The sequence below is a fragment of the Danio aesculapii genome, chromosome 2 (assembly GCF_903798145.1).
Source record: "Danio aesculapii chromosome 2, fDanAes4.1, whole genome shotgun sequence".
Taxonomy (NCBI): Eukaryota; Metazoa; Chordata; class Actinopteri; order Cypriniformes; family Danionidae; genus Danio; species Danio aesculapii.
Genome location: NC_079436.1, coordinates 45,476,377 through 45,488,583, shown reverse-complemented (window position 1 = coordinate 45,488,583; position 12,207 = coordinate 45,476,377). Strand labels below are relative to the sequence as shown.

At 35.8% G+C, this 12,207-nt stretch overlaps 1 protein-coding gene across 3 annotated transcripts in view; it reads right to left on the bottom strand.

Annotated features, from left to right (window-relative positions):
• camsap2b (calmodulin regulated spectrin-associated protein family, member 2b) overlaps window positions 1-12,207 on the bottom strand; it is a 94,881-nt gene that overhangs the window by 4,435 nt on the left and 78,239 nt on the right. For all 3 annotated transcript variants that reach the window (XM_056480738.1, XM_056480745.1, XM_056480753.1), the window contains 5 exons: window positions 10,767-10,903; window positions 6,784-7,004; window positions 3,808-3,904; window positions 929-1,038; window positions 637-755 (listed from right to left, as the gene is read on the bottom strand). In XM_056480738.1, coding sequence (XP_056336713.1) covers window positions 637-755; window positions 929-1,038; window positions 3,808-3,904; window positions 6,784-7,004; window positions 10,767-10,903 — 684 coding nt within the window. The remainder of the gene's footprint in view (window positions 1-636; window positions 756-928; window positions 1,039-3,807; window positions 3,905-6,783; window positions 7,005-10,766; window positions 10,904-12,207) is intronic.

The window sequence follows — 12,207 nt, the reverse complement described above, 5'->3', positions numbered from 1 at the left end:
CAGTTGGTCAATGGCACAGTCTATTTCAGTTCCTCAAAATAGTAACTCATTAACAATGCGCTTTAACACATCTCCTTTTTAGACTGGCACACCCATGAGTCCAAAAATTGGCGCAAATGGATTTGCTATTTAAACAACGTGGCGCAAAGCGTGAAAATGACTGTTGCGCTGGTCTGAAAATAGCAACAAATCACACCAAACACGTCTTGCTCCTTATTGCACCAGATGTATGATAGGGCCTTATGTCTCTAAAGCAATAATTGTTTACAAATTACTAATGTAATTTCTTCATATAATAAACAAATAAAGTAAATAATCACTGTAGATAACAACAAAGGATGTTATTGTAACTTTTTAAGTCAGAATTCTGATAGTCATAATTTTTACTTTATATCTCACAATTTGGAGAAATATAGTCACAATTATTTATTTATTAAATATTAAATTTAATTTTAATTCTATTTATTCCTATTTTAAATGTCGGTCCATACCTCTACCTTAAGAAAAATCAAGAATTATTTAATTAAGAATTATTTAACCATTTATTGTGCAAAACACCATAAATAGTTACTTAATTTACATTAACTACAATATAATAATAATAATAAGTTTAAGTCATAATATATCAAAATTGACCTCCAGGATCTTGTTCTTCTGTCCCTCATTGACGCGGCCTGCAAGGCAGCAGTGCGCCAGTGCGTTCTGGATGATGTATTTATTTGATTTCGCACTGGGCTCCTTGTACAACTTTGGCCCTGCAGAGGAAAAGACATAAGAATTAGAGGAAACCATCAAACGTTTGTGAGCAGACTAATGTTGAGGGTCACGATTTGGACATTTAGTAGCATGCAAAGTAAAAGTTGAACTATTTTCAGATGGAATATAATAGGTTGATACTAAGGTTAATACTGCATGACTGTCATCTTACCTGTGTATTCTGTGTTAGACGCTGCGGATGATGTTGATTCCAGCTCCCAGTTTTCCCCGTTTCCGCTAACAGAAGGACAGGGTGACAGAAAGCCCTCTGCAGACTCTGGCCTGACAATGAGCACACACACACTCACTATAAACAGATCTGAAATACTCATTTAACTGTTCAGTTCTTATTGCTGCTGGAAAAGAAACCTTAATGCTGTAAAATCAATAGAAAATATTAAGCATAAATCCACATGTGATGACAAGAAGCAGAAAGCTGGAAAATCACAGAAGCAAAGCATAGATGAAGCAGAAATAGTGTACTTATTGCATTATGTCCGATTATGCTTCCTTATTTACAATGTACACAATGTTCTTAAGGTCTACAAACCACCATGAGGCCCCCTTCATTCTCAAATAATTCAATGGACAGAATTTAATAGAATTTTAGTCCCGTTTTATATTTTGGTTTTTAAAAAATTGTAAAAACATGAGACTGTCTGAGCCAAATGCGATGCGACAGAAACATTTATATACCAGCCATTCATTAAATATCAGCCACTGCACTCCAATTGTATGGTAAGGGTTATAATCTAACCAACCCATTTAACTTTATTAAAAGTGCATAGGCTGAGTGATTGATATTGTTGGTTTCGATTAAGTCAGACATTCATTTTCAAACCGTTTGCCAGTTATTTTATTTTCAAGATCTGAGGTAAACTATCTGCTATGCTTTCAGTAGTATGGCAATAAATGTCACGTAAAATGATATTTAAACTCACATTAGTAGCATTTAACACTAAATAAAGCACATAATCTGTACCTGAGGTAATCAGGTTGCGTGTTGTGGCACTGCATTGCGTGTATTGTTCACTGGAAGTTTATCAGTATGGCAAGAATGAATTTCAATCTTTCTATGAATAATAATAATAATAATATACGTATCCCATACCGCTAAACCCCCATGGGACACTTCTCGCTCTTAAATGTGAGTTTTCTGTGCTTTCATTTTATTTAGGCATGAAAACACTTGAAAAAATATAAAAACGCTGTTGCCCCTCCTATGCAATCCTATATAGCATATAGCAGTGCGTGACTGTCCATATAGCGGTGCGTGACTGTCAGTTGACATGCTCCTTAGTAATAAACAGATGCAGTTTCCCAAACGGATTCTGTACACGTGATTTGAAGCGGAGGGAATGCCTGGGTTTTGGGTGCGTGTTTGAACAGACATATAAATATAATAATAACATAAAAGATGTCGATCTTGGTGGGTATTTTTTTTTTAAAAATGAGCATAGAAGTTAAGAAAGCAGTCGAATGCTTTCATTATAACGTTAGATGTGTGCATTTTTAAAGTGACACCTCTGTTTTTCAATCAAATTAAACAAAAAATCTAAATAAATGAGACTCATTCGTTGCTCTTTAATCAGAATGTGTACGTTTTACAGTGAAGAAAAGATTAAAATCTAACTCTAACCTAAGCCAAACCCTTAATTCTAAACCCTTAACCCTAAACCCTAACACTAAATAACCCTAAACCCTTAACCCTAAACCCTAACACTAAACCCTAACACAAATAATCCTAAACCCTTAACCCTAAACCCTAACACTAAATAACCCTAAACCCTTAACCCTAAATCCTAACACTAAATAACCCTAAACCCTAACACTAAATAACCATAAACCCTTAACCCTAACACATAATAACCCTAAACCCTTAACCCTAAATCCAAACACTAAATAACCCTAAACCCTTAACCCTAAATCCAAACACTAAATAACCCTAAACCCTTAACCCTAACACTAAATAACCCTAAACCCTAACACCAAATAACACTAAACCCTTAACCCTAAATCCTAACACTAAATAACCCTAAATCCTAACACTAAATAACCCTAAACCCTTAACCCTAAATAACCCTGAACCCTAACACTAAGTAACCCTAAACCCCTTAACCCTGTATAACCGTCATAAGCGCCCCCTGGAGGGTGAATTTCTGCTAAAAACCTGACACTATTTAGCAGGAATGAACACTAGATAAGATTTAATAACTTGATTCTATTTCTTTATAAGCTTTTAATTTTAACCAGCTGAACTGTTTGCTAACTTTTTTGCAGCTAATGTTTCCTATTTATTTTTTCTTTTGTAAATAATAATAATAAAACATATTACTGACCTTTTAACTGTTTATTTACAATGAAACAGCTCCAGATGAGGGAGGGGGTGGAGAGGGGGTATGGGTCATATCCCTTTTTTTCACATCCCAATGTTGACAGGTATGCAGTAAATACACACATTCATGTATAGTGGAAGGCAAAATTATATCTTAAATTTTTAGGTGGACTATACATTTAAGACACACTGCTAAACTGAGTCTCAAACAACTGCTAAAAGATGAGCTGTTTTTGTGGAAATAATAAGGAAGTCACCACAAAACTGCAAAATAAATAAATAAATAATGTAAGCAAGTACTGCCATGTTGTATGCTGTCCCACTGATTGTTTTATCACATAAATGATACCAAAGTGATGACTATACAACAGCTGATCAATGGGTGAACTGATCTGTAAAAAGCGAATGAGTTTGTCCGTCACTGAAGCTGAAATGACATCGATCGGCCCCATGAGCTGATGACATGAGTGTGATGCCGTCCGCAAACTGACCTTCCCTTTCTCCCTTTAGGAGAGCTCAGAAAGAAACACAGACTACCAGGAGACAGTCTGCTGCCTCTGAGCAACCAGCACAGACAAAACACACACACCACACACATAGGGTTAGGAACTTAGGAGCTGGTACTGATTAATATAAGAGTGTGTGACTCAATAGAAACTGTCATTGTATTCCCTGTACTTGAATGATATCTTATAGTGAATTAGCTATAGTCTCACCTGGATGTTCTCTTATCTGATTGGATGCTCTCATTGTCTGCTAAGTTCAGGGAGGCGAGTGATATGCTGGACACTGAATATCCACGAGGACGTGACCCTGTAGACATAAACACACAATATTACGCATAATCATACACATAATTGTCCTGTTTTTAGCCTGTTTTGGCAAATTGCAAACTATTTTAAGTGTATAGTTTTAATACAGTTTAAAAAAAGAATATGCTAATGTAAACCACCGGTCCTACTGCACCCAACCCAGTGTGAGCTGGGATCGAACTGGTGATTTTTGTATGGGGGTCGGTTGCTCTAACAAGGCAAGGCAAGTTTATTTATATAGCACATTTCATACACAGTGGCAAATCAACAAGGAGGCTAAAGACCATGGTCTCTAGCGTCTGTCGCTACAGCACCTTTAGAGGTCAGAGGAGTGAGGTTTACCTACATAGCACTTCGCTGGCTGGCCTCCGTTACACTCACCCCCCTAATCCTCACTCCCATCCCGGACGAGCCCCCACATGTAACCCACCAGTCCTACTGCACCCAACCCAGTCTGAGCTGGGATCAAACCGGTGATCCTTTGTATGGGAGTCGGTTGCTCTAACAAGGAGGCTTAAGACCATGGCCTCTAGACACTCGAGCACCTTTTGAGGTCAGAGAAGTGAGGTGTACCTGCACTTTACTAGCTGGCCTCTGTTACACCAATATACAGAGATATATTACTATTATTAAAAATATGAATTTTTATAAAAAATTAAAATGTAGATTTATCATTACTATAAATATATTATTACATTCTAAATACTAAAAAAATATATATACAAATATTAATTCTTAAATTAAAAAATAAAAATACAGGTACAGTTGAAGTCAGAATTATTACCTCCCCTTTGATTTTTTTTCTTTTTTCCCAAATGATGTTTAACAGAGCAAGGAAATTTCCACAGTATGTCTGATAATATTTCTTTCTTCTGGAGAAAGTCTTATTTGTTTTATTTCAGTTAGAATAAAAGCAGTTTTTAATTTTTTAAAAGCCATTTTTAGGTCAAAATTATTAGCCCCTTTAAGCAATTTTTTTCCCCAATAGTCTACAGAACAAACCATCATTATACAATAACTTGCTTAATTACCCTAACCTGCCTAGTTAACCTAATTAACCTAGTTAAGCCTTTAAATGTCACTTTAAGCTGTATAGAAGTGTCTTGAAAAATATCTAGTAAAATATTATTTACTGTCATCATGGCAAAGAAAATAAATCGGTTATTAGAAATGAGTTATTAAAACTATTATGTTTAGAAATGTGTTGAAATCTGTCCGTTAAACAGAAATTGAGGAAAAAAATACACAGGGGGGCTAATAATTCTGACTTCAACTGTATGTTAGTTATTCATGTAAAAAAAAAGAAAGTTCATCCTGACCCAGAGAAAAAGTTCTTAAAAATTAATCGTTTTTATAAACAAGCAAATGCTTCAAGACTTAAAATGTGCAATATTTGTTAAATTATTCATTCATTTTCTTTTCGGCTTAGTCACTTTATTAATCCGGGGTCGCCACAGCGGAATTAACCACTAACTCATTCAGCATTTGTTTTATGCAGCAGATGCCCTTCCAGCTGCAACCCATCACTGGGAAACACATACACACTTATTCACACACACATACACTACGGACAATTTAGCCTACCCAATTCACCTGTACCACATGTCTTTGGACTGTGAGGGGAAACCGGAGCACCCGGAGGAAACCCACGCGAACGCAGGGAGAACATGCAAACTCCACACAGAAACGCCAACTGACCCAGCCGAGGCTTGAACCAGCGACCTTCTTGCTGTAAGGCGACAGCAATAACCTACTCCGCCACTGCGTTGCCTTCATTTGTTAAATTAATTTTACAAAATTTTATTTTTAATATATAGTGTAAAAATAATTGTTAAAATTGTCTATATATACTTGTATATATGTATGTAACATACTTTTTCAATAAACAATCATTCTTTGGGTCCATGTCTGAAATGCAATTTACTTGTTTTAATGCAGATATGCTCACTGAATACAAATCTAACAGATCACTCAGATCTTTAGGATCATATAAACTAGAACTTCCAAGAGTTCAGTCAAAGCAGGGTGAATCGGCTTTTAGCTACTGTGCCCCTCACTGCTGGAATCAGCTTCCAGAAATGATCAGATGTGCTCCAACATTAGGCACATTCAAATCAAGACTGAAAACACATCTGTTTAGCTGTGCCTTTACTGAATGAGCACTGTGCTGCGTCCGACAGATCACACTATTATGTTTTTCTCTTCTTTTTCATTCTTTTAGAACACATTTTATCTGGTTTTATGCTTGTTTATTTATTTTTACCATTTTTATTATTAGTTTTTATTTCTCTTAAATTTGTTTCTTTTATTCCTGTTTATGTAAAGCAATTTGAATTGCCACTGTGTTTGAAATGTGCTATATAAATAAACTTGCCTTGCCTAAAATAGTATAATAGTATTCAAAAATATTAAAATAGGTTAAAATTGTTGAATACTTCGCAAATTATATATGGTCTTTAGCAGGTTTAAAATGTCACTGACAAAAACGTCATGCACACTAGCAGCTTATAATGTAGTGTAATGTAATGTCTATCTATATATACATACAACCAAAGCGATTCACAATCATGAAGGGGGTTTCTCCACACCACCACCAGTGTGCAGCATCGACTTGAATGATGCGATGAGCCCCAGGACAACAGCGCCAGTGCGCTCACCACACGCCAGCTATTGGTGGAGTGGAGAGACAATGATAGAGCCAATTCGGTGGATGGGGATGATTGGGAGGCCATGATCGCTAAGGGCCAAGGGAGAAATTTTGCCCAGGACACCAGGGTTTCACCCCTACTTCTTTAAAAGTAGCGCCATGAGATTTTTAATGACCAGAGAGTCGGGACCTCAGTTTAACATCTCATCTGAAAGCTTGTATTGCTGTTGTACCTGTGGCTGTCCGTGTTGGAGGTTTTGGAGACTCCATGATGTCTCTGTGCATAGATTTGGGCCGTGGTTTCTTCTGCTTGGCTCCAGGAGGACAGGGCTTAATGACACTGTCCATGTCCTCCATCAGTTTCAGCTGCTTCCTCCTCATATACTCATGTTTTATGAAGTCCCGTCTCGCCTTCTCATCTTCCTTTTTCTGACGTTCCTCTTCCGCTTTCATACTGAAACAGGAATTCAGCAAATATGTACAGGTTTAATTTTGTATGTTTAATGACATAGTAACATGGGTTTATGTTTGGCAGTGCAAGTTCTACTAACAAGAAATGTGAATTAACTGTCAATTAATCATCAATAAAAAATTTTCATAAAAACATACTAATAGTTAATTAATACTAATAATTAACAATAACATTTATGTATTTTGATATTTGGCACCAGTTTACTAGGAATAGATGATTTTGTTCTCTTTGACTCATTGGATGGAAAAGTGCTTTATTTGCAAATGTTTTTATGCAATATTCCAGTTTTGCACATTAGTTTAATTTGCATCTTTATATGAAAACATAGCTAATGACTGATCAAAATGTTTTTTTTTAGGGATGCACGATATATTGGCGGCCATATCATTATCGGCCGATAAATGCTATTTTTAAGATTATCGTTATCGGTCCGATGTCTAAATTAGTCCGATATCTTTAAGCTGATAAATCACGGAGTTGTACAGAACTGCCAGCCTCGCGCATGTGGAACTTGTTCAGACTTGTCCAGTGCACTATAATGGATCTCTCCTCACACTGTTTATTCCTTAAAAATCCGTCCTTTCTTCGTGTGGTATTGCTGTGCGTTATAACTCAGTAAGTAATCATGTTCCTTATCATTGTAGATATGTTTAAAGAGCCCATTTTATGGATTTTTGAAAATGCCCATCCATGTAGTGTGTAACAGCTCTAAGTGAAGTGAAATATCCAGCTAAGGCTTAAATCTGTAAGTGTACAGTGTTTAAAACTATTGATTCATCTATAAAAGGGTCGACTCATAGTGCTTCCAACGAGTCGTCTTGATAACAAGTCATTAGGTGTTTCGTGATGACGCGACTACGAAACACAAGTAGTTGCACACAAAAAAAGCCACACACACAAACACACACACACAGACACCGGTCGAATGAAGTTACGCTGTGCAGATGGATATTATTGACAGTCTACCCAAAGATGAAAGCTCCGCATTATAGCCCAGCCTTGAGCAGTTCGAGTGCTTCTGTAAACTACATGCTTACAAAGAAAACTTTATCGGCCGTTTGTTAAAGGAAGGATCAGTAAAGACTGTCAGAACATGGATCAGTGCATCTGCATCATGGATCAGTTTCTTCCTCCATTTCACAAGTGTAAGTACGTGCGATTAAAATTGTTGCCTCGTTTACTCTAGCTAACCGCGTGTACTGTATCAGGTTAACTCTTTATATTCTCATATCACGTGTAAAGCCACATTGAAAACGCGACATGTGCCGCTTTGTTTACGAATCGTCAGCTGTTCCTACACACTTGCAGTCAAGTTTCAAAATAATTCAGCTCAGGTTCGAGGTGAGTTGTCTAAATTGCACCCAGCAAGCTAAACTGGCGCTCTAGGTGAACGGTGACCACACCGACCACAGCCTTCACAGCATGGGGGAGAGGTGCGCCGGTCACTGAATCCAGCATTGGGGCTCTCAACTCACCGCACATTCTCTTTATATTATGCTCTGCGTTTGTCATAAAGTCATCTGTGCTTAATGATCAGGTGTTTTAAAACCTGACTCCTAGGGCAAATCTGCACCCGCAGTTGAGTAAAACTCACAGCGGTTTCTCAAACTTTTCATCGATAATTTTTATAAACAGCAAGAACAAACATAGAAGCGTTCTCTGATTTATAAGCAGCAGCTACATGTGTTCAAAAGAATCTAAAACGGCAAATAGGATGAATATGTGTCGCATTTTTTAGCTTTTTTCGCTTGTACGGTGGCTCTGAACTGTCAAAACACCTCTAAAAAAGGCTTTTTCGGGCATTACATATTTCTACATATCTACATCACTGTAAGACATTTTATTCAAGAACATTTGAGCTGGTTTCAGTCCTTAGCTCTTTCATTTTCATTTTATTTAAAAGATATTTAACTTGCTTGTTAATTAAATCATATTTTGTCATTTACCCTATTTTTTATGCAACATTCAAGTTGCATGTTAATTTGCTATGAAGAAAAGGAAATAATATTTTTTTGCATGCTAATTTATGTGAAATCATGAATATTGGTCAATATAATCACCTTGCAATTTTAAAATTAAAGCTTTTTTGCTTTGAGTATAGACTATTCAGTTCATAAGAGAAGTTCAAGCTTTTATGAAGTTTGCTGTATAAAATATATCAGTTTGAAATATTTATATTTATCGGCCTATATATATTGGCTATCGGCCTCAAAGTCTGAAGAGTTATCGGTTATTGATATCGGGCAAAAAATCCATATCAGTGCATCACTACTTTTTTTAAACCAATTACTTTTTAAATATATTTTTAACACTTTTATTTTGCATTTTCAACAAATGCAGTGTTTAAAATGTTTTCTTTGAGTTTACACAACCCAGTTTATAGAGTTAACGAAGTATTTTAACAATCTGAGCGCAAAGTCTAAAGCGCATGGCACAAAAGCATTCAGAGCATGTCTGAATCCACTCTTGCTAATTTAAGGATGGAAAAATACAGTCTGCACCCTGGTGCATGGTCTAACAGTGTTGTGGTTATTTTCTTAATAAGTTATGGTGTGTTATGAGCATAACTTGCATTAAACCAATCAGAGTCTCATCTCCCATTCCCTTTAAGAATTAGTTGCGTTGCGCCATGGCGCATTTGCTATTTACATGGCGGACTTTGTGTGTGGAAAAACTGAACGCTTCACTAGCAAGAAAACAGTTAAACAGATAAAGAATGAGGCTCCTCCATTCGGCCTCTTTACTTTCTCTTTACTTTACTTTTACTCTTTATTTTACTCCTTTACTTTCGTGGAGTAAGGGAATGGTGTTGTACTCACTCCACTGAAGACATCTATCAGCCTACATATTTAATTTAGTTTGTTAATCACAAAGATTTGTTTCAAAACGATTTCTAAATTCCAGCAAGCGAATTCTAAATTTCCAGCAAGCGAATAATGAAGTTATGAGATATGTGAAGTTAAATGATAAATGAGTTATATCCAAACACATGTCCTATTCTTTTGCCCCATATGGTAAAAAACCTGACAGGTAGACAAATCTAAACTTGTTTTTAATAAAACAAATATAAATATTCATATAATAAATAATTCTGCTAACAATAATGATATTATACGAATGCAAATTGTCCTGAATAAACTGAAATGCAAATTATCATGAATAAGCTGAAAAAAGCTCCCCCCTTCATGGTTTTGTAACATTTTAATCCTTTTTTTCATATGTAAGATATTTGTGTATTGCTGTACATCCTGTGTGTATTAAGCAATGTATAAGCTTTTGGACCAACATAGGCACATTACTAACGCGCTGGACTTGAGACCAGCTTTTAGTTGTTTATAGGTCAATTGCGTCTATTTAAGTTCCTCAAAATAGCAATGCGCACACCTCCTTTCTTGACCAGCACACCCAAGAGTCCACAAAGCGCTGCAAATAAATTTTGCTATTTAAACAATGTGGCACACAATGTGAAAATTAGGGTTGCGCTGGTCTGAAAATAGCAAGAAATCGAGCCAAACACGTCTTGCGCCTTAATGCACTGGGTGAATAATAGGGGCCATAAAGTTGTTTTTATATGGATTTGCACTCATTTGTTGGTTTCTTCATTGCATCATTAACAACTATTTGTTCAGCTTAAGTAAAAGACAAAAATATGTCAAGGTTCTCTAATTGACCCATCCTGACAACCAAATTTAGTTGATAAGTGCATTTGACCTTTTACTGTGTAGTGTTGGTGTATGTTCATACCGTGCTGCTTCTTTCTTCTGTTCTATCTCAGCCTCCTGTTGCTGCTTCTTGATCTGCATCTCCTTCTCCCTCCGCAGCCTCTTCTCCATCAGAGCCGCTTTCTTCTGTGCAATGTCTTCCTCTCCCTGCAGGTCATCCTGAATCACAGCCACAGACAAAACAATCATTCAGTCTGACAGACAGCCTCATGTTGAGTTGGATGCACAAAATACTCATTCACAGAACACTGTGTCATGAAGAAAAACAAACGTTTTCAAAACACAGAAGGTCCTTTTTAAAAAGCACTAATTTAGAATGATTTAAATTCTAATAAAACAACACAAAAGACTAATTTAGATGATTTGAATATGCTGGTTTGGTGCTCAATAATTCTTTCATCTGTAGTACAATGTTGTTATTGTTAGAAATCTTTTGTAAAATTTGAAATGTTTTTACTGACACCTCTTTGTTCAATTTAATGTCTCCAAGGTGAATAATTTCCCTATTTTTTGCGCTTATCATACCAAATTTGTACAGTTTGACATTGGTAAGTGCATCATGGGTTGAAGAAGAAAAAAAATTGTAGCACAAAAATTTAATTTGCAGAAACCGTTTTCAACATTCATAATTACAAATGTCTCCAGGGACCGACTTAGTGATTTGAGGGCCCTAGCATTGAAAATCAAAACATTCTCTTTTTTTTTCTTTGTAGATTCTTTTTTTTTTTTTTTTTTTGGCAATTTTATTCATTTTTAAAAATAAATTTACAGCAGAAACTTCCTGTTCTTAATATAAAACTAAATACGAAAAAAGAAGTGACTTTGGGGAGTTTAGCCACATTTTTTTTTATCTTTTCTCCTTTCAGCTCGGCTGGGGTTTCATTGTTTGTCTTATTTCAATTTTTTCCCCAAATGTTCTCACTCTTGCACACTCCATCTACCTTTATACTCTACTCGAATTGCTGCATATATTTATATAGGATGTATAAGCAGCTTAATGCTAATACTTAATCAAATTTTTCTCCTCAATTTCGGAAAAGATCCACACACCGCAGCTAGATGGCGCCACTAACTCGGTTTAGAGATCTTTTGCTCACAGAATATATTTTTTCCCTGTAATTTAGTAGATTCTTTATTCCAACATGATAAATAAACTACTAGTCAGTCAACAATTTGAACTGTCTTAAGCCATTAAATCATTTAAAGGCCTTAGAAAATTAAGTCCAGTGGAATTGAGTAGCCTAATATATTTTAACATTCCACCCTGAAAAAAAATCATACATTGCAGTTTATCACTTTCACTTTGCTTTGGTTTAGTCTCTGCTTTTTAATATTTTTTTATTAATCATAAAATATTTTTATGTATAAAAATTGTATAAAAATCATCTAAACTTACGAAACTTTCAGGTATTAAATTTTAGGTGCTCGGCTGTAGCACTGAATAAATGAAGACTTGGACAAAT